The 27,455-nt window shown below is 33.8% G+C and overlaps 1 protein-coding gene across 2 annotated transcripts in view; it reads left to right on the top strand.

Moving 5' to 3' along the window:
• Positions 1-27,455, top strand: part of COG6 (component of oligomeric golgi complex 6) — a 102,574-nt gene that overhangs the window by 35,939 nt on the left and 39,180 nt on the right. For both annotated transcript variants that reach the window (XM_025364607.1, XM_025364606.1), the window contains 2 exons: positions 4,574-4,665; positions 9,658-9,775. In XM_025364607.1, the coding sequence (XP_025220392.1) occupies positions 4,574-4,665; positions 9,658-9,775 (210 nt within the window). The remainder of the gene's footprint in view (positions 1-4,573; positions 4,666-9,657; positions 9,776-27,455) is intronic.

Below are 27,455 nucleotides of genomic sequence, written 5' to 3' on the forward strand. Positions count from 1 at the left end.
AATATTTTGTTTACTTGATTGCTTCAAACATAGAAGAGTTTTTGCTTATAGCAATAAATAATGATTAATCCAAGGATAAAATAATATGTATTAGTATTAGCAATACTATTTATAGTACAAGGAACAGAATTTGGAATCAAATTTGAGTTAGAATTCCCATATTGCCACTTAATTGTGTTTACTTATTCTATCTGCTTAACTCTTCTGCGCCTGAATTATCCTCCCGTGGAACCTGTATGTTAAAACATCTATCATCCAGGGTTGTTGTGAGGATGACTGTGTAGATGAAGTACATAGTTTATGACACTAAGTATTTAGCAGATGGTAAATACCTTTGTTTTCCTTTATTAATATTTAGAGAATACTTGGCAATTGTTGGTTTACTTTTCCTTGTAAACCAACTTCCTTGATTGACTTCAATTTCGTACATGGAAATTGAAATCCAGAAGTTTAATTAATTTTTTCAAGAAATGAACTTTAAAATTAATTTATTTTATTTCTAAGGTTTTTTTTTTTTTTTGGTATATGTTCCAGGCAAGGAAATCTCAGATGACACACTTTGTGACAACTGATTATATTGACAAATTTAACTGTTACTCTAACTTGATCTCATAGGATGTAACTGTATATTCAGAAAATAAATGGCAAAGTATCTTGAAATTATTTTACTTATTTCTCCCAAATGAAATATTTACTTGTCATAGTTTGATGTAGACATATATAACTCTTATAAATATTGTTTATTTTGTATACTGGCAGTTACTGGAAACATAGAAGAAGAGGAGGAATAAAATGAGATTTATTTTGCTATGCTTTTATACCTTTTTATAACTTCATATAGTCATAAAGTGACTAGGTAAAAGATAAATTTTACTTTATCTGCCTTACCTTCCCCCCTTCCTTGCTTATGTAATTATGTTTCTTTTTTACAGCTGTTCTTTCTTTTTAAAAAAAAATTAATTTATAATTTTTGTGGCTACATAGTAGGTGTATGCTTTTCCTTTTCTTTTTAAAAAGTAATTGTGTAAATATTATAATTTTAGAATCTAAGGGTTATAATGGACTCTTCAGTTTCCTGTCCTGGTTTGAGTAAGAATTATTATATCAAAAATGTTTAAACTAATACCCACCAGTTAGATAAAGACGTTATATACTGAAATCTGCCTTTGTTTTAAAATGTACTTAGAAATTCTCATTTCATCTTCCTTAAATGTACATGCTCAGAAAGATGTTTATGACAATTGTAGGACCTTACTGTGATCTGCTGGCAAATTTAAATATAAGATGCCAAAGGGAAAGAAGACACTAGTAAGCAGACAAGTATCTTTTTGTCGTAAAATGAAGAAAAATTCCTTTTCTGAAATGACAGAAACTTGAAATCTTTCCATATGATGATAATATGTATTGCATACTCCAGAGAATATTTAGCAGGTGTTCACAATAGTTACATATCAAATTAGCTTGATAGTGATATATAATCTAGCAATTTCATACTTCCCTTCCTTTTATACTGATAGACAGTGTTACATTATTTTAGGAATTTTTTTTCTGTATGACTTTATTTGGTGGTTATATTTTCAGTGATATAGTTGTTAGATGAGGAAAAATATTTTGACTTTTAATATTTCCTTTTGCAATTATAATTCTGAATTTTTCTAGTGATCAATCTGCTTTTATAATCTCACTCATACAAAATTTCTTCTTCCTAATTGATAAGCAACTAAACTTTTTCTAATGACATATGATATTGGATGTTATGGCTACTTTTCTGTCCATTATTCTTCTTTGTAGAAATGGTTTTTTTTTAGAGTAAGAGATTTTGATTTTTAGAAGCATAAAGAAAAGGTTATAGTGGTAATGGGAGATAATCCTTGAGAAACTATATATTTGATTTATTCTACCTTGTTTAATCTTTTCTTTGTCTTAGTAAAGTGAAACATCATAGGTGGTAGATTAAATATTTGTAAATGTATGCAGTAAGATAAGATCTGTAAATCTATTGCCAGTTTAAAGAATTGGTGCTCTAAGTTTAAGATTACATATGTTGTGTAGAGGATACCATCCATGGCTCATCAGCATCAACCCTATTACTTTGTACATGTCTTTACTCCAAAATTGTAGCTAGAAAGATCAGAACTAATATATTAAAATTTTTTTTCAAGCCCATGGGTATAAAATCCTTCTTTTATGTGAATGTTTTAGATTGCTGATAGATTACCAGCTATCATTTGAATTTTCTCTTTTAATAAAAACTTTAGGGTAGTGTATGCTACAGACCTTAGATTATGGCGGGTTCTGTGAAGGCAGGCATAATGTAAAAGATCAATGGCATGAAAAATAAAGCTGAATATTGTACACAACATAGTCATTGGGCCCTCAGATTGAGGTATACATAGGAACAGATGTCTACCCTGAGCAGCTGTCTGTGATACTAAGGTAAAGGAAGTTCATCATCATCTTTTTTAGTCCTCCCTTCTTCCTATGTCCCCTTCATGAACACAAACCCACTCTCTTTCTCTTGCTCTCACTTTTTCTCTCTGGCCTTGGAGAGGAGAGCCACTGTTCTTTTAGCTCTTCCCTACCTTCTCTGCTGTCAGGGTGCCTGAAGCCCATTTTGCTACTTTTAATATCTGCCTTTATGGTTGATGCTGCTTCTCACAATGCAGTTAGGATTTATTGAGTGCTTATGATGTGCCAGGATCTGTTCCAACATACTTTATATCTGAGCCATTATTCCCATTGCTGCTTTCCAGCTCTGCTAATGATTTTTCCCTCGACTGTCATCACAGTGATAATTTCCAGCCCAGTTGCTGCTACCACCACTTCTTTGGTCTCTTTGACCTTTTTCACTTTTTGTTTCTCTTGTCTTTTGTTGTTTCTCCTGTGACTGTTGGGTTTTGCTGAAAATGGTTAGCCTCTTATATAGCCCTCATAAGACAGAGTGTTTCTTTCTGTGTGGCAAACAAAGCATTCTTGGTGTATTATTTGTCAGTCTTCTGATTTTCCAGCCTTTCTCTGTTGTATTTTGTATTGTAGCTGTTGTATTGTTTATTGCCACTTTCCCTCAAAACCTTTGTATTCGAGAGAGATGGAAATTGTTTTTTTTTCCTTCCTCCCTCCCTTCCCTCTTTTATCTTTCTTTCTTTCTTTCTTTCTTTCTTTCTTTCTTTCTTTCTTTCTCTCTCTCTCTCTCTCTCTCTCTTTCTTTCTTTCTTTCTTTCTTTCTTTCTCTCTCTCTTTCTCCCTCTCTCTCTCTCTCTCTCCCCTCTTTTCTCTCTTTCTTAAGGGAGTTAGAACTAAGAAAATTTTCTTGATGCCTCAAAATTCTGGAAGGCAGGTGGCCATATAGCTGAGATGGTGTTTAAAATCTGCTAGTAAAGAGCTGTTTGCCTACAATTAACATTTTTTATATTTTTCTGTAATAATTATATTAAAATTAAGAAAATATCACTTTTATTGATATAACATATAATTTAAGTCACTGTTAAGGTCTTGGTTTAAAAATAAATTATAATATGGAAAAATATATTTTTTAAATTCAAATGCCATTCATGATCCATGGTATGTGGTAGTTAGATAGTCTATCACCTATACCAACAGATGAACCAATTTCATAAACATATTAATGTAAATGTAAATTGATTGCTATAATCTAAGAGGCTTTTGTATGCAGATATAAAATCTCATTTTAGCAAATCATAGTTGTTTTATGACATATGCCAAAATCTAAATACAGAGAAAGTTCAACTTTTAAAAGCATTTATTAAACATCTGTTGTGTGTATACTGTTCTACCAGATGCTACAGAGATGTAAAATAGGCAGAAGAAGACATAATGTCTATACTGTATTTGTATTTAGAAACTAGTTAGGAAAGCAAGAAGATATAATGTAAGCAATAGCTTAAGGGCAGATACAATATTTAAGTAAGCATTTATCAGTGTAGTTTAGATTGTATTCATTAATAAAAGAAAGATCAGTGAAGGATGAAATTTAATTAGAAAAGATTCATATTTGCTAAATCTTGAGGCAGATCAAGTTAATCTTGAACTAGATCTGATTTTGCTCTGGTAATCTTTTAATTTGGCAAATATGTTGGTGCTAATTCAAGATTTGTCTACTTTTCTATCCTTTGATTAATAGACAAACTTGATATAATAATTTATAGACTGGAATTTTTTTTCTTGAATATTTGGCAATAAAGCAGTATGTTTTCATTGATAATCTGTTTTACGGATGTAGCAGTTGCCTTTACAATTTAGTATTGAACCAAATTCCATTATATACTGGTGATAAATCTCAAATGATCTCAATGTATTGATATTTCTGGTAACAACTGGCTTGAACCAAATTCTGCAAATAATGGGTCGGTTTTTTTGTAGAGTATATCTATGTTAAAATGTTTGTTACTTTACCATCTTGTATGACTTACTACTCAGAAATTATTTAGGAGGCATTTTGTGATCTCTGCAATAATAAAAGTTTGTCTTTGTTATTCTATTCATACCGTATGTTATTAATGAAAAAAGTTATACTTTTAAGAAATGTTTACTTTCCTCTCATGTATTTTAATAGGTTCGAATTGAGCAAGTAATAGTTGCTGAACCTGGGGCAGTTTTATTATATAAAATTTCTAATCTCCTCAAATTTTATCACCATACAATCAGGTAAGTGGAATGGCAAAATGTGCTTGCTAAATCCAATGTGCTGTTTCTTTCAGTTAGAGCACAGTGTAAGATTTTTTTTTTATATATTGTGTATGGTAATTATACACTAAGTATAGACTAAGCATAACTAGTAGAACCTCCACACCATGTAAATCATTATATGCATATTATACATGCTGTGCCTTAAGGTCTATTATTTCCTTTCTCCTTTTTTCTCCAAGCTTAACTACACATGCGCGCGCGCGCACACACACACACACACAACTTATATAACAATATAAGTCTATAACGTAAGTCTTTATCGAGTCTTCCTGCATTAGTAAAAGACATCCAAGGCAACTAACGCAACTATACCATATACGCACAATAGAGCATAGTGAATTAAATGTTCTATTCTGGATGTAAATAACTTAAATTCTTTAGCATTTAGTTTACTATAAGTGATAAAATAGAACCATAGCTTTATCTTCGCTACATACCAGCAACTTTATCTGATTAGGAACCACTCGTCTTATATAAAATGTAATCTTTGACTCCAAAATATGCATTCATTTTTGCTTTACATTTGTCTGTTGGTGGTATACCCTTGAGTTTTATTATAACTGTCACTATAAGACTGTTACATGTGTAGTTATGTTAAAACAATGTCTTTCCAAGCCATATTTTTGATAGTTTTTATATTTTTCCATTAAATAATTATTAAAAAATTACTTGGCTGGGCGCGGTGGCTCAGGCCTGTAATCCCAGCACTTTGGGAGGCCGAGACGGGCGGATCATGAGGTCAGGAGGTCGAGACCAGCCTGGCTAACATGGTGAAACCCCGTCTCTACTAAAAAAATACAAAAAACTAGCCGGGCGAGGTGGCAGGCGCCTGTAGTCCCAGCTACTCGGGAGGCTGAGACAGGAGAATGGCGTAAACCTGGGAGGCGGAGCTTGCAGTGAGCTGAGATCGGCCATTGCACTCCAGTTTGGTCGACAAAGCCAGACTCCGTCTCAAAAAAAAATTACTTGTTATACAGTATGCCAGTATCAGGAATAGTAGGCCAACTGTTAAAAATCTAAGAAGAATATAACTAACATTACCAGGAAAGGTTGAAGGAGCACTAGTTTACAGAGTACCAAAAAACTGTGGTAAGGTTATCACCTACCCCTTAGTGACAGACAGTAGCCACCCAGAACTTAACAAACAGCTAAGAAGGGGATTTTACATCTTACTAGTAGATTTTCAAACAAAACTAACAAGCTGTAGTCTACAAAACTGATCAGAGATAGGATTTGGATTAGTCCCTTAATATTTTAGATATAAACTTATTGTCATCGTTCCCGTAATTCAAAAGCAATGAATTAGTTTCAGTTGTAATATTATAGCATCCTATAATAAGAGAATAATAAATACTTAGAAAACACAAGGACAGCTGAAAGCTGGACATAACAAGTGCTGTGTTATAAAAAGATGCTGGTAAAATAATTTTTAAAATTGTTTATTTAATAATGTCCATGATGGGACTAAATGAAATTTATTATTTAAAGATATTGATATGTTAGTTTCTAATGCAGAAAATGTTAGAAAAAAATAATTCAGATTCTGAAGATGATAATAAGTTTTTTAGGCTCTGATAATTGTAATTTTTCTGTCTTTGAAGATGATATTGAAGATGACAAAATCTTTTTTTGATTGACTTTTTGCATGTACTTTTTCTACTTGTTCACACATTTCCTCATTCAATTAAAAAGTTGACTGTATACTTGCCATTCTTCTAGGTAATAAGGAAACAGTAATTAACAAAACAGAACTTAAACTTACATTCTAGTAGGGGAGATAAGCAAGTATAAAATAATAATTTTTGGTAGTTATAAGGGTACTGAAGATAAAGCAGGAGAAAGGAAATAGAAAGTATAGGGAGTGACCATATATGACTAGATATATGTGTGTGTGACTGTTTTTGAGGCCATTCAGTAGAGGTGGTATTTGAATACAGATGTGAATAATATGAAGGAGTTGGGCATGAAAAGATCTTGGGGAAGAATGTCCAGGACAAAAATACACTCTGGTACTGAAGCTAGGAAAAGCTTGCATTTTGGAGGACTAGAAAGACGACCAGGAATTGGAGTGTAGTGAATTGGAAGGAGTAGGGGGGGATGCAATAAGAAAGGTAGAGAGAGGCCAGCTCGTATAGGATTTTGAAGGCCATAGTGGATATTTAGATTTCATACTGAGTGAATAAGATTGGGAAAAATGTGAGGGTTTTGAGTGACCTGAGCAGGTTCGTGTTACAAGGTTACTCTGAATACTCTGCGAATCATGTAGCGTAGTGAGACAAAAGGGAACATAAGGAAGATATTTAGAAAGCAGTTTGTGGTCCTGAGAAGAGATGATGATGAGTTTAGACTAGGGTGACAGTAGTTGATTTTGGAGATAGTTTATGTCACAGCCAATAGGACATGTATACATACTAGATAGCGTGAGGTGTGAGGAGTCAAGGATGAATTCTTGGCTTTTGGTTTGAACAGCTGGGTGAATGGTTTTGTTTGCTGAGATGGGGAATGCTGGAAAGGAACTGGTGGATGGGAGTGGTGGGTAATGAAGAATTCCGTTCAGTTTTGGCCTTGTCAGATTTGATGTATGTGTGAACATAGAGTAGGAGATTTTGAGTGAGCAAATAATACAGAGAGAAATCAGGGCTGAAGCTATAAATGTCTTAGTTTTCAGAAAATAGATGACATTTGATGCCATGGGAGTAGGTAAGGTCACTTGAGAAATGAGTATAGATAAAGAATGGGGCTAAAGACTGAGTCCTGGGAAGCTCCAATATTTTGAGGTCAAGAAGAGGAGAAACCACAAAACTGGCAAGGAATAGCAGTGAAATTGGGAAAAAAACAAGACGCATGCAAGATCTCAAAAAATTCACCTCTTATACATTAAAACTCCCAACAAAAGGAAGATATAGAATCCAAAAAACAGGGACTCGAGCATGCTTGGATTATATATCTTTTCCTCTAAAACTTTTCTCCCTGGAATTAATAAACACTTTGATTTTGTACTTTACTTTCCTATGCCCTTATCACTATTTCGGATCCAAGTTATTTAAGAGAACTCAACACTGCATTGTCTCACCATATAGTCCACCAGGTAATCGGCCTCTCTCCTGCCCCTATCTGATACCCTTCTTGGAGCCCTCATTCCCCGCCAGTCTAGATGTGTTGCCCTTTAGACCTACTGTAAGCTGCTTGGCTGTCACACTGGGGTTTGTCTTCTTCACTAGCCTGTTCATTGGCTTGTTTCGGGTATCCCTGATTCTTTGGTCAGCTCTGAATAGTATTTACATGAGTGTAATGATGTAAACATTGAATAGTCATTTACCAGAACTCTGTGCCCGTGGCTGTATTAGGAAGCCTGGGGAAGGTGAAGTTTGGGTGTGTTGTGGTGGAGGAGGAGAACTGTATAAGAGAGTTTAACTCTCATCTTCTACATCAGGGAATTTGTAGATAATACCTAAAACTGAAAAATCAAGTAATAGTATAAGCATGTTGGATAGAAATATGGAATGAAATGTCAGAAGAAATGTCTACAATTATCTGGACCAGTTACTGGAACATAGTGAGTGCTCAATAAACATTAGTAAATTCTAGATCTGAGTAACTGCAAAGTACAGCTGATAACTACAAATTTAAAAAAAAAATGTAAATGTATGTTGAGCTCTCTCTAAATGTTTCATTAAATTGCTTCTATTTGTTTTCATTTAATTTGCTTCCTCTGTTGCTTGATGTACACTTTTGTTCAGAGAAATACTTGTTTTTATTGCATGTGCAGGCATGTGTGGGAATTCCATCCAGTTTATTTTAGTATTTGGTTTACAATATTTTTAACTGAAATACTTGTTGTTTCTTTAAAATATAAGTATTATGGCTATTGGTTTAGCAATTTGCTAGTATTTTGCTGTTTGCTCTATATATGTATTTTACTAATAATTTGCTTTTTTTCATGAACTATGTAAGAATTTATCTAATTTATTTTGGTTTCAGAATTGTACTGAAATATTACATTTGCAGAGATTAATATTTGCTTTTATAATATATCATATGTGGTTTGATTTATCAGTAAATTTGCTGTGTTTTAGCTTACTGTTTGGTAGTATTTAATGCCATTATATTCATCTTTAGCAATCTAAAATGTTTTAGGCATGGAAGATGTTGTGATACCTTTAGAAATTTCCCTACTGGATTACAGCATATTTTCATATCCTTAAGAAGCTTTTCCCCTAGAAAGTTGTTAAAATCATTTTTAGTGTGTGAATTAGGAGAAAAAAATTGGGAATTATTTTATATACATACTTGTCTTAGATCTTGGCAAAAATGGGAAACCTCCTTGAATGGGTCTAAGAAATATCCTTATACAATAGCAAATTGAGGATTATGGAATGTACTAATGTAATTAGTTATTTCAAAATATTATCATACTTTTCAGACTTATCAGACTTTTCAGTTAGTCTAAATATACTGCTCTGTAGGCAGCTGTATAAAAATTGAGAAACTCTAATTTATAGGTGTGTTATTGATATAGTATGACAGTTTTAATTAAAAGAATAACTCAGTATTTATGCAATTTAAATATTTTATCAATAGAGCTGTTGATTCAATGCTCTTCTTAAAATTTAACTGTCTTAGATAATCGAGACATATATTTACTCTAATAGAGGAAAAATAGAGATAGGGTTTTATATATTACAAATATTTGTTCTGACCCACAGTTTTGCTAAAAGAGATTGTGAAATATTGAAAACATAGTAGTTTGTTTTTATTTTTTCGTCACCTAACTCAAAAGAAAAACAAAAATCCTGATTTTTAAAATATGAAACTAGAGTATTTGTAATTCACAGGTTATATTTTACATAAAAACTTTTATTTAAATCTAGGTCTTTTTAAAGCATTCTACTCAAAGAACTGTTTTGTTTCAGTTTCTGTTTTGCAACCTGAAATATCCTTTGCTTTTAGTGGCATTGTTGGAAATAGTGCAACTACATTGTTGACTACCATTGAAGAAATGCATTTGCTAAGCAAAAAAATATTCTTCAATAGCTTGAGTCTTCATGCAAGTAAATTAATGGACAAGGTATGTTTGAAAAATGTAATTATTAAATTATGTGAATGTGAATCTTTCACATTAAAGATGTTTTAATGATTTTATTATTGATTTATAACTTTTCCCATTACATTCTGTGTTCCTTTGAGTTCTTCCTGTCACCAACAACTTTCATTTTGAGATGACTGATTGTACCTAAGTTTATAGTCTTCATTCCAGAAACAGTATAACATCGAGTTATAATTAGAGATAGCGTCTCAGGCTCCAATTTTACTACCATTTTTTCTGTCACAGAAGTTGTATAATTAAAGCAAATTTACTATATTTAGCCGGGGGCTAAGATGACATATAGATTGGAAAACCAGAACTCTTACAAAATGTTTTTTCCAAACAGCTTGTATTTCTACCCCTGATGTTACAGTTTTGCCCTTATGAAATTTATGCTCCTCTGAGTTATATAATTATTTATGAAAACAAACAAAAAAACACATCCCACAAAAAAACAAATAAACAACAAAAACCTGAACAAAGTCTGTAAGATCTAATATCTTAAATTGAGCAGGGTATTTTGGTAGGACCTTAAGGAATATATTTACAATGATCAAATTCTTCTTTATTTTTGTTTCGTTATTGAGGACATGAGTTTTTCAAGGATGTGTCACAGTCACCATGCTGGCTTTTTAATTGTACTACTCTATCTAATAGGCTAGCTATATTAGGCCCGGGTTTTGTAATATGGTATAAAATAGTCAGTAGCAATTTAGTTCAGAATACCTGGTCAATCTTTACTTTCCTAAGTTCAATCTTCACTTTCCTAAGTCTACTTCCTGACCCACATGCATGACTCAGATTCATTTGGAAAAGCAACATGAATTTGTGGAGCTGGAATGTCTACCTTAATTTTTCTTGCCTTGTGTATTTCTGTTTGCATCACCAGTTTACTAACAATCATTTCTGGTTATATTTGTTTTTATGGTTCTTATTTAGACAGAACTCTTCTAAAATAATTTATACATGATACCCAAACATTAAACATGAACAAATATGTGCTAGATGTTGAGAGTACAAGGATGAACACTCAAGGTCTGTTGACCTCCTTAAGGTTGCTTCTCCTTTAGTGGAAAATGACCAAATAAGTCTGGTTATTATAGAATCCTATGATTTATGAAAGACATGTGCCCAGGGTATATGCTAGCACCAAGGGAGGAGTATATTTAGCCACCTATATGTGCTCTTCTACAGAGAGGAAGCTTTCCACAGAGAGACGTAAGAGAGTTGAACTTTGAAGGACAGGTAGGCTTTAGATAGGTGAAGAAAGGAGTGGATGGGGTCATCTTAAATAGAAGTAACAAATAGAATATGCTAGAACATGAGTATGAGTTACCTATAAACACATTTTTCGTTTATTAAGAAATACCACTAGTAAAGTGATGCGTTTTATATATGTAAGTGGGGAGGCTGGGTTGGAGATAGGAAAATTAAAGGAGTATTGCAGTTGTTTTTATTCACACATGATCTAAGGGAAAGACTCTGGGAATAGGGAAGAGGGGACAGATTCTTGAAGGGTAAAGATAAAATCTTCAAAACTTGATGACTGACTGAATGTGGGTAAGTGAGAGGGAGTCATCTAGAATAATTCCTAGGCTAACCACAAATATCTAGAATGCAGAAAGAGGGAACAATTTGGGAGATAAAGATGGTTTCGTCTAAGTTAGATAAGTTGAGTTTGAGGTGCCTATGAGACATCCCTCTGGAATTGGTCTTATCTAAAGGGGAGCGATACATTTGGATTCAGAGAGTTTGACATATAAGAGATAGTTGAATTCATGGGTTTGGGTGAAGTCACTAGGAAGAATTTTTTTTTGTAAGAGTGGAGCTACCAGGACACAGTCTTGGGAAATGCTGACATTTAAAAGAAGGAAAAAAGTCAACAGTATGATGCTAAGAGAGGATGGCCAGAGAGGCAGGACGAAAATTAGGATAAGGTTTTATCAGAAAAGCTAAGAGAAGAGAGTTTCTAGAAGGAGGGCATGGTTAATAATGACAGATGCTTTTAAAGAGTTCTAGTAGGAGACCTGTTATCTTTGGCAATATATACGTGATAGGTGACCTGACTGGACAATTTTAGTCCTGTGGTGGAGATAGGAACCAGATTGCAGTATGTAGAAAAGCTCATGGGTAAGCATATTTCCAGCTTTACCAATTGGAAAACATACGGGCCTTAAGACTGAAAATAGATGCATTAGGCATTTGTATTAAGAAATTTGAAACAGAACAATAAAATAAAGATAAATAGAAAGGATGGAATTAAATTTCTGTGACAAATTAGAAAACAAAAGCAGAATTATTTGTTGAAAAGATAAACAAAATTGACAAACTTCTAACAAGTTTAATCAAGAAAAAAAGAAAATTAGAAGTTTTTAGAAATTAGAGACAATCCACAGATGAGAATTAAAACTTAGAGAGTACACATATGCAGTTTTATGCTAATCATCTGAAAATCTGAATAGGGTGAATGCTTTTCAAGGTCACATAAATTGGTAAAATGTGAGTCAAAAGGAAGTGGAAAGTGTGAATATACCTAAGGAAGAAAGAAAAGTTATTAAAGAACGTGTTGCCAGGCCTCGTTCAGATTATATAGAGGACTTCATTCATACTTAGGAGGAACAGATAATTCTCCAGAACATGAAAAAATATGAAAAGCTTCTCAGTTTGTTTTAGATAGTATAACACTGACATAAAACCTTTTAAAGATAGTCAGTAGTGAAAACCATGTGTTAGTCACCTTTTAAGTTTTAAAACTTCAAAATTCAGCATTTATATATTAAAACCAAGAATGATTTATTACATGAATATAAGAATGTTTCAGTGTTAGGAAATATACTAAATGAGTATATAAAATAAATTTTATATTCTCATATTTGATCACATTGTTTAGGGAAAATCTTAGTAAGTCATTGAAGAATACTTCCTTAACCGTATAAAGAGAGATAAAACTAACAGCCAACATCATAATTAATATTGACACACTTGTGATTCTTCTATTTAAGTGAAGAACAAGAATGCTTGCCAATACTTTTAAATAATAACCATGGCAGAAAAACCAGATAAAGAAATGAATTGTAAATATTTTAAAGGAGGAGACGTTAGATTATTTATGGATGTTATGATAGTCTATTTTGAGGGCCTAGGAGAATCAACTAAAAAGTTGTACACCAGAAAATGAATTCTAGTGAAGTCATTGGTGAAAAGATCAATATACAAATGTAATTAATTTTCTTATATGCCAGCTCATGAGGTGCTCAATAAATACTGGTAACATGAATGGTTCAGTTCATTTTCTGCTGGCCTATATTCCATCACTATCTTGCCATTAGCTTTAAATCTCTTGCACCCTTGCCATTTCACCACATTCACTTTGCAAAACCACCTTGAATTCAAGTTTTCAATTTTTCCTGAGTGCTGCTAAAGGAAATTGCATCATACAGACAGGAGTCACTAAAAATGGTCTCCAGCATCAGGAAGCCCCTCCAGGAGGTCCAGCAAATACTGATTGTCCTTTGGCAGCCACTCACATTTACCATACTTACTTTCACCCATTTCCTCAAATCTACCATCCTACCTCCTACAGAAAAAGTGCCAACCCTTGCTAAAACTGGATAATGGACATTAAAAAATATATATTTGCCAACACGATGAGCAAAAGTGACATTTTGTTATTTTTCTCATTTGGATTTCTGAGATTCTAGTGAGAATACGCATTTTAAGATAATGTGTTTTGGCTGTTTGTGAATTGCTTGTTCAAGTCATTTGCCATTTTCCTGTTGGGTTGTCTTATTTGTTTCTGATAGTCTTTGTGCCTTAAGAATATTAACTCCATCATATATATTACAGACATTTTCTCCACATTATCATCTGCCTTAAAATTTGCCTGTAGTATTTTCTGAAACATCAACTTTTAATTTTTTTATAGTTCGATATAACTTTTTTTTATATAGTTTTTTTCCCTTGGGAGCATTCCATGCTTGAAAGTATTCCCACAAGAAAAAACATTTAGAATTTAATATGTAATAAAGTTAGCATCTATTAGTGGGGAAGTGATAGATTGTTTAATATATTTATTTAGATATATTTTCTTAGGTGTTTCTATGTTTTCACTTTATTTATTTATTTTTTAAGCAACAGGGTCTTACTCTTGTTGCCCAGGATCATAGCTCACTGTAGCCTCAAACTCCTGGGCTCAAGCCATCCTTCTGCCTCAGCCTTCCAAGTAGCTGGGACTTTAGGTGCATGCCACCATGTCCAGCTAATTTAATTTTTTTTTTTTTTTTTGGAGAGACATGGTCTCACTATGTTGCCCAGGCTTGTCTCCAACTACTGGCCTCAGGTGATCCTCCTGCCTCAGCCTCCCAAAGTGCAGGAATTACAGACGTGAGCCACCACACCTGGCCCTGGCCCTGGTTTCACTTTTGCAACAAATTTTTAATCTACTGAAGTTTATTATTGTTCAGACTGAAAAGTTAAGATCTTATTCTTTCCCAAGTGGTTATCCATTTATTTTGTTTTATTGCCCTAATAGTAAACTTATTTATTAATCATGTAAAAGTTAAAATGAAAGTTGCAACAAAACAGGAAAATATACAGTTGACCCCTGAACAACATGGGAGTTAGGATGCTGACCCCTGTGCAGTTGAAAAAAATCTGCATATGACTTTTGACTCTCAAAATGTAAACTGCTCATTAGCTTACTATTGACTGGAAGACTTGCTAGTAATGTAAGCAGTCAATTAACACATTTTTTTGTTGTATGTATTTATATACTGTATTCTTACAATAAAGTAAGCTAGTGAAAAGAAAATGTTATTAAGAAAATCATAAGGGAGAGAAAATATATCTACTATTCATTAAATGGAAGTGAATCATCATAAAGGTCTTTATCCTCGTTGTCTTCACATTGAGTAGCCTGAGAAGGAGGAAGAAGAGGGATTGGTCTTGCTGTCTCAGAGAGTAGCAGAGGGAGAAAAAAATCTATGTAAATGTGGACCTTTGTGGTTTAAACATGTGTTGTTTAAGGGTCATCTGTAATGGATAGTAAAAGGCAATTGAAGGATGACATCTTCCAATTAAAACTTTGAACAGAACAGGATGAAAATGAGGGAAGAAAGTAATTGTAATTTGAATATATTAATTACCAATCAATATTGCAGCTTATGTGAGTTTATAGAGTGAATGGGCTCTGATCATTATTGTTGTTTTCATTGTCATTATTATGAATTGAACCCTTGATGTTTTTCTCAGATATGAACTGGGCTATATTTAGAGTTATTTTTACGTTAGATTGCAACTGTATTATGATTCTCTTTCCAACTTATATGTTGCTTGTATCTACAATCATTTCCGGGTTTTTGCAAGAATATCTTCCTTTCATCAAATTTTAATGTTCCATAATTTTATATTAGTTATATCTTTTACTTATTCTGCTTCTTGTAAACCATTTTGCTTCCTCTAAAAACATTGTAGCTCTGTGAAGAAAACAGTATTTATTGTAGAATGTTCTTCATTAGCAAAGCACCCAAGTGGAAATTTTTGTTAATATAATTTTAAGTGGATAGTATAATTGTTAGGAAGAATAGCTTTTAAAATAAAGGTATAGCCAGAGATGAATTTTAAAAAATATGATTGCTTTTGTGCTTTTAAAAAGACATACTTGGGAACTAATTCTTTATCCAGCATGAAAAAAAGAAAATTCAAGGACATAATTTTATTGAAAGACGTACCTTTTCCCTAACAAAGCAGTTTGAAGCACTTGAGTATTCAAGTATGCATACTCCCTTCCTTATCAAGCTCTCCAGAAATATTCATAACTGCAAATCTAGTGAAGTTTAAAGAGAATATGTGTCTATACTGCAAAAGACACAATGCTGTATCAATTTAGGCTAGACATTTTCTAAAATTATTTCTCACTGTAATAATAGTACAGTTCTAATTGAAAGGATATAGCCTGTCTTAAATGAAACCCATATCAAATTAATAGTAGTCAGGATTGATTTGCCCCGTCCTCTGGAGGGAAAAAAAAAAAAAAAAACCTAAAATGATTCTTTAAATAAATAGTCATTTAAATTCTAGGATATAGTTACTGCTTTGAATCTCTTTTTACTACTCATAGCATAGTATGTGGATTAGCAGCTTGGGCATCATCTGGGAACTTACTAGACATGCAAATATCTCAGGCCCTACTCCAGACCTACTGAATCGAATTATGCATTTTAATAAGATTCCCAGGAGGTTCATATGCTCATTAAAGTTTGAGAGGTGCTGTTCTGGTTGAATAGTTTGAGTTTTACATTATTCCTTACAGATGGTTGTGCCAGGAAAACAAACAAACAAAAAACTGAATTTTTTTTTTTATCCGAAATGCTTTAACACTAAAAAAAAAGTGTGTAAAATAAGCTGTAATTTGAAATTATTTCAAACACATTAATTTGTACTCTTAAATTTATCTTGGACAATTTTGTTGACTTAAAAACTTAAATTCCACATATTGTCAGTTACTAGAATGTATGTATTTAGAGCAAAAGGAATAGATATATATATACACACACACTTCTTTAAATATATACATATATAATCCTTTATATATATATTTTAATATAGATAGAGAATGAGGAAATTCTTTTAAAAATATGAGGACTCTGTGTTTGGTTGGTTTGTCTTTATATTTTGAAAGCAAATGGGTGAAGGGCCTTCTAAGAAACTACACAACAGAAAATTAGAGAACTTTAAATGAAAGATAGCTGAAAGAATAAAACTAAAGTTGGTAGTGGGATGAAGTCATAGGAACAGCTTTTGGAATTTTTATGGTGCAACCTTTTTATTTTTCTCTAGTAAAAGAGCACCTAAACTACAGAAAGGATAAAGAGTAGTCACAAGAAGAATGAGGACTTTTGGTATAGCGCTACACATTTAAAAAAAGAGAGGTTTTGATATATGAAATAGGAATTTTTCAGTAGCTTAAATGCTTTTTTTAAATTGATTGATTGATTAATTGATTGAGACAGAGTCTGTCTCTGTCGTCCAGGCTGGAGCTCAGTGGTGCACTCTCTGCTCACTGCAACCTCCTTCTCCTGGGTTCAAGCGATTCTCCTGCCTCAGCCTCCTGAGTAGCTGAGACTACAGGCACCCACCACCATGTCCAACTAATTTTTGTGTTTTTAGTAGAGACAACATTTCACCACGTTGGCCAGGCTGATCTTGAGTTCCTGGCCTCAAGCAACCCACCCACCTCACCCTCCCAAAGTGATGGTATTACAGGCATAAGCCAACTTGCCTGGCCTTTAAATGCTTTTACATGTGAAATGTTTCTGTATACTTCAACTTTGTCACTTAAGAATATTCAAATTTTGAAATAAGTATTTCATAATAAGACTTGATGTTTAATATGTACAATAATATAAAGAAGAAGAACAAATGAGCTTGCTTTTTTTTTTTTTTTTTTTTTTGAGACAGAGTCTCACTCTGTCACCAGGCTCGAGTACCATACACAATCTCTGCTCACTGCCTCCTCTGCCTTCGGGGTTCAAGCGATTCTCCCGCCTCAGCCTCCTGCGTAGCTGGGACTACAGGCATGCACCACCGTGCCCAGCTAATTTTTGTATTTTTAGTAGAGAAGGGGTTTCACCATGTTGGCCAGGATGGTCTCCATCTCTTGACCTCGCGATCCCCCCTCACAGCCTCCCGAAGTGCTGGGATTACAGGCATGAGCCACTGTGCCCGGCTGAGCTTTCTTTTTAACTGCAGCTATAGTACCCACGTCTAAAGTATACAGTTAGTTGAATGTTTGTATTTGCATGTGCTCATTAACTATCACCCAGATAAGACATAAAACATGTATAGCACCTCAGAAGGCATCCTCATTCCCCTTCCTAGTCAATATCTAACCCCAGTGTAAACTGCTGTCTGACTACTATCTCTTGTTTTCCCTGATATTAACTTCATGTAAATAGATCATACAGTGTGTACATTTTTGGCCCTGATTTAATTTAACATATCTGTAAGATTCATATATTTTGCATGTTCAGTAGTTCATTTTTTAATTGTTGTGTAGTGATTTTGTTATATATATGCACCACAATTTACTCATTCTATTAGTGATGGACATTTGGGACATTTCTAGTTCTTGGATATTGTAAATAAAGCTGTTATGAATAGTCTTATACATGTGTTGGTGAACATAAAAGTTTTTATTTCTGTTGTATGTATGCCCAGAAATGGAATATCTGGATTATAAGATTGATTAGCTTTAGTAGATATTGCTAAGTATTTTTCCAAAGTAATTGTCCTAGATCACTTCACCAGAAATGTGGGAGTTTCAGTTGTTCCACATTCTCTCCAGTACTTGATGTTGTTAGTCTTTTTAATTTTAGTCGTTATAGAAAGTGTGTGGTGGTATTTCATTTGCATGTAGTTTGCATTTTTCTCAAGATTAATGGTGTTGAACAGTTTTTCATGTTTATTGGCTGCTGGATGTACTTTCTTGTGAAGTTGTCTTTTTTTTTTTTTTTTTTTTTGAGACGGAGTCTCGCTCTGTCGCCCAGGCTGGAGTGCAGTGACTGGATCTCAGCTCACTGCAAGCTCCGCCTCCCGGGTTTACGCCATTCTCCTGCCTCAGCCTCCCGAGTAGCTGGGACTACAGGCGCCCACCACCTCGCCTGGCTGGTTTTTTGTATTTTTAGTAGAGACGGGGTTTCACTGGGTTAGCCAGGATGGTCTCGATCTCCTGACCTCGTGATCCGCCCGTCTCGGCCTCCCAAAGTGCTGGGATTACAGGCTTGAGCCACCGCGCCCGGCCGAAGTTGTCTTTTAAAGACTGTTGCAGATCATGCCTGTAATCCCAGCACTTTGGGAGGCCGAGGCAGGCAGATCATGAGGTGGGGAGATCGAGACCATCCTGGCTGACATGGTGAAACCCCGTCTCTACTAAAAATACAAAAAGCTAGCCGGGCGTGGTGGCGGGCGCCTGTGGTCCCAGCTACTCGGCTGTTTGATGCAGGAGAATGGCGTGAACCCGGGAGGTGGAGGTTGCAGTGAGCTGAGATCGCGCCACTGCACTCCAGCCTGGGCGACAGAGTGAGACTCCCTCTCAAAAAATTAAATAAATAAATAAATAAATAAATAAAAGACTGTTGCAGAGAGTCCTTAGGTTGTTACCTTTTCCTCATTGACTTGTAAGAGTTTTCAAACGTGTTTGGATACAAGTCCTTTATGGAATAATAAGCATTACAGATATTTTCTACGTTTTGAACTGTCTTTTCACTCTGTGAGTTGTGTATTAGATCAACAGAAATTCTCAATTTGTAATTCAGTCTTGTATAACAAGCTTTTATTTCATGATTAGTTCCTTTTGTGTCCTGTTTAAGAAATCTTTGCCTATCCCAAGGTCATGAGGATATTCTTCTGTATTTTTCTCTAAGAAGCTTGATTATTTTAGCTTCCACATTTAGGCCTTCAATCCATCTCAAATGTTTGAGTATGGTATGAAGGTAGGGGTCAAGTTTAATTTGTGTGTGTATGCGTTATTTAAATTGGTTTATTTCTGCTTTCAATTTTTCTTGCCTTTGGTCTTGATCCATGTCGTAATGTCTGGTAAAATATAACTGGATACCTAATACCATGTTCTCATAGTAGGTCTTCAGCAGATGTTTGATAGATTGAAAAACTAGAAGAGCCTTAGAAGCTAATCTTCTCAGTCGTCTTTGTCCTTAGCTACATATGTATTTCTTAGGTTACCTGAGACTTCTGTTTTTTTCCAGTTAAGTTGATATTTAATAATTTGTTGTCTTAGTACCAGTAGTGCAGTTGCACGTAGTTTGTGTGCGGTGATACAAGTATAGCCTTTCTTAAAGATTCATTCTGAGTTTGTTGGGAATATTTATCTCGGGTAAGCAATTGATGGCTCCACATTAGAAAGGCAATATATGGCTCAAGGAGAAATCCTGGGCTTTGGAGTCTAATAGAGCTGTACTCCAATTCTAACTTTTCCAATCATTATGACTTTCAATAAGTTGTCACTATGTAATTGAGTTTTTACTAAATGTAAAACAAAGAATGATGATACAGTAAACTTAGATAAACCTACCCTAGGTCACATAGTCACTAACAGTGAATAGAAATCCACGTCTGCCTAATTGCTAAGCCTGTGCCTACTTCTTGGTGGATGTTCCATACATAATAGTTCCTTTTAACATTTTCCTTTTATTTTTAATTTTTATAAATTTATGAGATACCAATGCAGTCATGTTACATTTATATATTATGTAGTGGTGAAGTCTGGGCTTTTAGTGTAACCATCACCTGAGTACTGTACATTGCACCCAGTAGGTAATTTCTCATCCCCCACTCCCACCCTCCCAACCTTTCTGAATCTCCAGTGTCTATTATTTTACTCTGTGTCCATGTGTACACATTATTTAGCTCCCGCTTACAAGAACATGCAATATTTGACTTTGTTTATTTCACCTAAGATAATGGCCTCAAGTTCCGCTCATGATGTTGCAAGAGAAATGATTTCATTCTTTTTCATGGCTGACTTTGTTTATTTCACCTAAGATAATGGCCTCAAGTTCCACTCATGTTGTTGCAAGAGAAATGATTTCATTGTTTCTCATGGCTGAGTAGTATTCCATGGTGTGCGTGTATGAGTATGTATGTGTATATATATATGTGTGTGTATATGTGTGATGTGTGTGTATAACATGTATAACATATATGTAAGACAACTTAGGTTGATTCCATATCTTCGCTATTGTGCATATTTTCATATGGATATACACTTGATCCAGCACCGTTTACTGTAAAGGCCATCCATTCCCACTGCAGTGAAGTGGAAATGGTCATAAATCACATGACTATGTATGTGGATTTGTTTGGTGATTGTGATTTCCATTGATTTATTTTAGATTATTCCATTGATTTTATTTTATTTAGAATCCACTTATACATTTTTAAAATAAAAAAGCTTTCTGAGGCTTTGATTAAATCTATAGATCAGTTGAGGAGAAATTAGTATCTTAATGATACCAAGATTTTCAATTTATGAACATCATGTATCTCTCCATTTACTTAGGTCTTTAGTTTCTCTCACTAACCTTTTATAGTGTTCAGGCCTTACACATCTTTTGTTAGATTTATTCCCCGATATTGAAGGGTTTTTTTGATGCTTTTGGAACTTCTTTTTCTTTTTAAATTTTATTTTCCACATATGTATTTATAGTATAGAGTTGATTTTGATCGTTGATTCTGTTTCCACATACCTTAAAGGCAGTTTGCTTTTGAGTGCAAGAGTAAGTCATTGAAGATTTAGTCTCACATCTTCATTTTTGAAAGCATTTTAAAAAGATCATTGGAACTGCTGTATGGAGAATGGAATGTGGGTATGGAGGAGCACATTTGGAAGAAAGGAGACCACTTAGGAGACTCTTAGAGTAAACCTGGCAAAAGTGGCTTGCTATAGAGTAGTAGCATACGATGGTTTGGAGCATTTGCATTTGGAATATATTTTAATGGTATAGAGATAATTCAGTAAATTAAGTGAGGGAAATGAAGAAAAGAAAAAATCAACAAATACTTTTGGGTTGTTGATGTGATGAACTGGATAGCATTAATACTTGCACATTAAAGCTTCTCAGCAAATACCCTCATTTAATGTTTGTAAAACAAAAAGTGATGACTATTGTTCCTACTCCCTTTTGTATTTCATACAAACTCTGAGTTCTTTAGAAGTTTTTTCTTTTTTAAATAGGGCGGCGAAGACATTAGCTGGTCCTTTTCTTTTTCTTTTCTTTTTCTTTTTTTTTTTTTTTTTGATACTAGCTTTTGTTTTTGATGAAAGAAAAATTTTAACCTTACCATATAATGCTAATTTCTGTCTTTTAAAAAATCTTAACTTATAAAACAATATATCTAATTTTACTTATGTTTAAAATTACATTGGAGCCCATGAGTGGGCTTCTATTAATCTATAGTTTCTGTAATTTTCCATATGTTTATTTTTTTTTTGAAAAACAAATGGTAACCTCAATGATATTCTTAAAGATGTATGCCTTCCTCCTCCACCTGTAACACGTAAGAATCACTGGTTTGAAAAGCTTAAAGCATGTGAGTCACAAGGATATAAAATTAGCTAGCAAAATTTCAATGTAGCAAAACATTTAGGAAGAAAGGATGCTTTATATAAACTTGAAGAAGGCCTCAAATAGGTTGTAAGATACTGGGGCCATTAGTGCTGATAGGCTTCAGTGTGGTCATGATCTTAAGAAACAGCTGTTAATAGCGGCTTATCGTAGATTCCCTAAGATCTATGATCCTACAGAAGAATCTAAGATCTACAGCATCCTCTCTGAAAAAATTAACTTTATAGAATTCAAGTAAAAATATCACCTATGAAAATCAAAATTAACACTTTGATGTGGTCGTTATATGTGTGACCTTTGGAGTTACTGCTTGGGTGAGAGTCTAAGCTCTGCCCCTTCTAAGAACAGTGGGACCTTTGGCACCTTATTTAATCTGTCCTTATTTTAGTTTCCTCATATATAAAATCCGATATTCTTCCTTCCTCCTCCTTCTCATCAGTCTTACTCATCTTCTGTAAAATGGGAATAATATATACCTTAGGCTTATTAGGATGAAATGAAGATGACATGTAAAAGTACATGGTACAGTTTTTAGATTATTTTTTCACATGTTACAAAATATTCATTTTGAAGATAGAAATATAAAGAAAGTTTAAACATAACTGTAGGTAACATTCAGTGTTTTAATGTTTCAGTCTTTTAAAAATACAAGTGTACACACACCTGTACACATGATGTGCATACAATTTTGTTTTTGTTTTTGAGATGGAGTCTCACTCTGTGGTCCAGGCTGGAGTGCACTGGTGCAATCTCAGCTCACTACAATGTCCACCTCCTGAGCTCAAGCGATTCTCCTGCCTTAGCCTCCCAAGTAGCTGCGATTACAGGCGTGTGCCACCACGCCCAGCTATTTTTTGTATTTTTAGTAGAGACGGGGTTTTGCATATTGGCCAGCTTGGTCTCAAACTCCTGACCTCAGGTGATCCGCCCACCTCAGCCTCCCAAAGTGCTGGGACTGCAGGCATGAGTTACCATGCCTAGCCCTGATGAGTAGCTTGCATTTTTCATTTAACATATTATTGGGGCTTAATAAAATGTTAATTCTTTATTTTTGGAAACATCTTTAATACTGTACTTATGGATCCCATTCTTCCACACAGAAGCCAGTTATAGATTAATTATTTTGGTTCATATTCCCTATTAAATAGCATTACTAATGCCAAAGCATTCCCTCATAGTACTGTTGGAACATGTTTATTGTCTAGAGGCTTGTTAAGAAATGACTTACTGTTTAGTCCATTGGTATTTCAAAACAATTGATTAAATATATAGTGGTACATGTATATGTTTTATGTTATAACTATGTTGCAGGAACATAAATTGAATGTAAGTGACCATAATCAACAGTTTTTATTGATATCCATTATGCTTAAAACATTGTGAAAGAGCAGTTAAGAAGATATGTGCCTGAAATAGGGAGTCTAATCTATTTGAAGTAGACACTCTCACATGTCATTTTAGCAGCCTTGTATTTGGATTTAAAAACAAGCAAAGATGTTTGCTCATTGTCGCTGAGGGAGTATGCTTTGACTATAACCAGTGATTTTTTTATCCATTCATTCACACGAACGTGCTTAGGTTAGTGGCACATATCCGTGATATAGATATTTGGAAGTAACATGTGGCCATGTTTAAAACAAAGCTTACCTGCCTGAGCAAGTACTTGCATGCCTGCTGTAGATACTCAGCAAAGTATCCTGTGGCCAAGGTCAGGTTACAACTCTAGTTAAGATTTTTGAGAGTTTAAGATCATGACAAAAATAGAGGGAAAAGTCAAACATACAGAATAAGAAAGAGGGAAATCTTTATTTGTAAGGCAAAAGTTCACATTTTCTTCAACTTTCTGTCAGTATGTAAGATTTCTATGAATAGCTCAAGTCCTGGCATAAGTAGCAGTGATAATATTAACACCTCTTTCTCCCAGTCACATCACTCTGAGGATGCATCTGCCACTCACTCACTGGTACTGACTGGTTTCCAAGGAAGTGGAGTGTGAATAAACTTGGATTTTTTACACAGCTTAAAGCTTATAGGAATTTTTGTGTTGTGATTATTGTTTTACATGAAGTTCATAAAATGTATTTTGTTTTTTTCTAATGGTTGCTACTACTTGTTTTAGGCCCTCTAAATAACAAAGCCCACTTAAGTCTAGTGTTTGGCCTCCACAGGCTTATATGGAAATATGAAAGACATAGTAAAGAGGGTCTCTTCCCTAAGGGAGATTATGGTTAGTATAAAGTAAGTGCAAGAATGCATTGGAGGTACTTAAAAGAAATGTAGACTTGTCTCTTACAAAGTTTAACCATTAGAATGAATTTTACAAAATGAAACTAAAGTGACAAAAGGATATTAATGAACTATTTCTCTTCCTTAGATTTTCTTTCTGTTATTCTGCTATAGGATTTTGTAGTCACAAAGTTTGTTTATCTGAAAAACTGCCATAATTTTCACTTTGCTTTAGAAGTATGGTTCTTACCTTGTTGCTGATCTAATGGATGCGTGTGAAAGCACCTCATAGAATGGCAGTTTGTCGAATGACTTGAGTTCAAGTAGCACTCACTTGCAATAATTTACCATCAACTGTAACTATGGCAAAGTGCATCTTTAGCCTTAAATTTAAACTCCTTAAAGACCTGATTTCAAGGGAGAAAAAAATTTCCTTTAAGCTTTCTCCCACCAATGTGTAAGTTTTACATCATTGGTCTTCTGTTTTGTTTGGCAATTTAAAAATCTCTTGTGTGAATTTTTGAAAATTTTTTTTTAAAGATTTATTGCTTCCAAGTGCAACAAAAATAAAAATAAATAAATGGGACCTAATTAAACTAAAATGCTTCTGTATAGCCAAAGAAATAACCATCAGAGGAGACACACAACCCATAGAGAAAATATTTGCAAACTGTGCCTCTGAAAAAGGACTAATATCCAGCATACAAGGAACACAAACAAATCAGCAAGAAAAAAAAATCCCATCAAAAAGTGGGCAAATGAGATCAAGGAAATGCAAATTAAAACCACAGCGAGACACCACCTTACTCCTGTAAGAATGACCATTATTAAAAAGTAAAAAAAAAAAAAATATATTAATGTGGATATGGTGAAAGGGAATGCTTATATACTGCTGGTGGGAATGTAGATTAGCACAGCCTTTGTGGAAAACACTAGGGAGATTTCTTAAAGAACTAAAAGATCTACCATTCAATCCAGCACTCCCACTACTGGGTATCTACCCAAAGGAATAGAAGTCGTTATATCAAAAAGACACTTGCACACGTATGTTTATGGCAGCACAGTTGCAGTTGTAAAGATAATGGAACCAACCTAAGTGCCCATCAACCAATGAGTTGCAAAATAAAGAAATTGCAACAACTTGTATGGAGCAGGAGGCCATTATTCTAAGTGAAGCAACTCAGGAATAGGAAACCAAAAACTGTGTTCTTAAAAGTGGGAGCTAAGCTCTGGGTACACAAAGGCACACAGAGTGATATAATGTACTACGGAGACTCAGAAGGGGGAGAGGATGAGGAGTGAGGAATAAAAAATTAGATATTGAGCACAATATACGCTACTTGGACGATGGGTGCACTAAAATCTCAGACTTCGCTACAGTACAATCATCCATGTAACCAGAAACTTTTGTATACCAAAAGTTACTAAAATTAAAAAAAATTTTTTTAAAGATTTATTGCTTCCAAAAGACACTATGTACTCTCTCTCTCTCTCCCCCCCCCCCCCCCCCCGTATCTCTCTCTCTAAGCTTCCCTGGAGGATTTGTTAGATTTTTTTTTTTTTCTGTTTGTGAAAGGTATTGGGAACTGACACATACGTGTTTGCTCTAGTTTTTATAGCTGTCTATTTCTATATTATAGCTATTAGAATGCTAACAGATCTTTCTGATTTGTGTACTAAGCTAAAGATTCCACTGAAAAATTTTTGAGTATCTTCTGTTCAGTTTATATTACTTATAAACATGTATATGCATGCATGTATATGGAATATCTTTATATTTAAATTTTTAGAATTATGAGTATGTTGATTTCTATTAAATGTATATTTATTTTAAAAACAAATGGAAACACAAAGAAGAAAATAATACTCATCTACATCCTCTCACTCTGAATTAACTGTTATTAACTGCTTGGTATATTTCATTTCTTTTAGGGGACAGAGATCACTATTAATTTTGTAAAACTGATATGCGTATATTTATACATAATTTAAACCATAGAGAAGAGCACAAAGATGAAAAATTTTAAAAAACCCTCTTCTTGGAAGTAACATTAGTTAACTTTATTATCATCAGTTTAACAACAGTCTAGATATCATTTTAAGTAGGAATGATAAATAGAATACTTTTGTGAAGATAAGATCATATTCTGGAGGTTTTTTTTAAGTTCACATTTATTTGAATTTAATGAAAGAAAAGGAGACAAAACTGAAGAAACTGTGGAACGTGAAATATATATCTCTTCACTACAAGAAATATTTTCCTTCAATTCTGTAAGTTTTGGCTCTATGTGTTTTGGGGCTTTTTTGTTGGGTGCATATATGTTTATAATTATTTTATTTTTTTGATGGATTGACCCTTCTATCATTATCAGATATCCTTTATTTCTAGTAATAATTTTTGTCTTAAAGTCTGTTTTGTCTGGTATTAGTATGTTAATGTAGCTAATTTAATCTAGCTTTCTTTCTGTTATTGTTTGCAAGGTATAGCTTTTTATATCCTTTTACATCCAATTTTTTTTGTCTTAAAAGTGTGTCTCTTGAGGTTGGCATATAGTTGGTACATGGTGTGGATTTTCAAATTAATCTGCTAGTCTCTGCTTTTTGATTGTCATGTTTAATCCATTTACATGTAATTTAATTGAGGGTAGAGTAGGATTTATGTCTGCATTTTGCTCTTTTGTTTTCTGTATGTCTTAAATGATTTTTTTCTTTGTGTCCCTGTTACTTCTTTTACATTAAGTAGATATTTTCTAGTATACTAATTTAATTCCCTCATTATTTAAATATATATGTATGTGGGTATAAGGTTTTATTTCCTGAGTGGTGCCCTGGGAATTACAATTAGCATCCTAATTTATAACAACATACTTTCAATAGTATACAAAAACTTTGCTCCTATATAGCTCCATTCTCCTCTTCCTTTATGCCATTATTAATACAGTTAAATCTTACGACATTGTATACCCATCAACATAGACTTATAATTATTGCCTCATACAGTTTTCTTTCAAGTTAGAGTTATGAAGAAAAAATACATTAAAACTGTCTTTTATAGTTATCATTGTTGCAGCCTTGACCAGTGCTCTATTTTTTTATGTGGATCAAGTTACTTTCTAGTGTCCAGTTTTCCTTAGTATGTCTTGTAGGGCAGGTACGCTAGTGAAGAATTTTTGCCTTTATTTGGGAGTGTCTTAATTTCTCCTTTATTCTTGAAAAATAGTTTTGCTGAATTTGAAATACTTGGTTGACAGTTCATTTATTTCAACCTGTGAATATGTCATCCAATGCTTCTGGCC

This window comes from Theropithecus gelada, chromosome 17 (assembly GCF_003255815.1).
Source record: "Theropithecus gelada isolate Dixy chromosome 17, Tgel_1.0, whole genome shotgun sequence".
Lineage (NCBI taxonomy): Eukaryota > Metazoa > Chordata > Mammalia > Primates > Cercopithecidae > Theropithecus > Theropithecus gelada.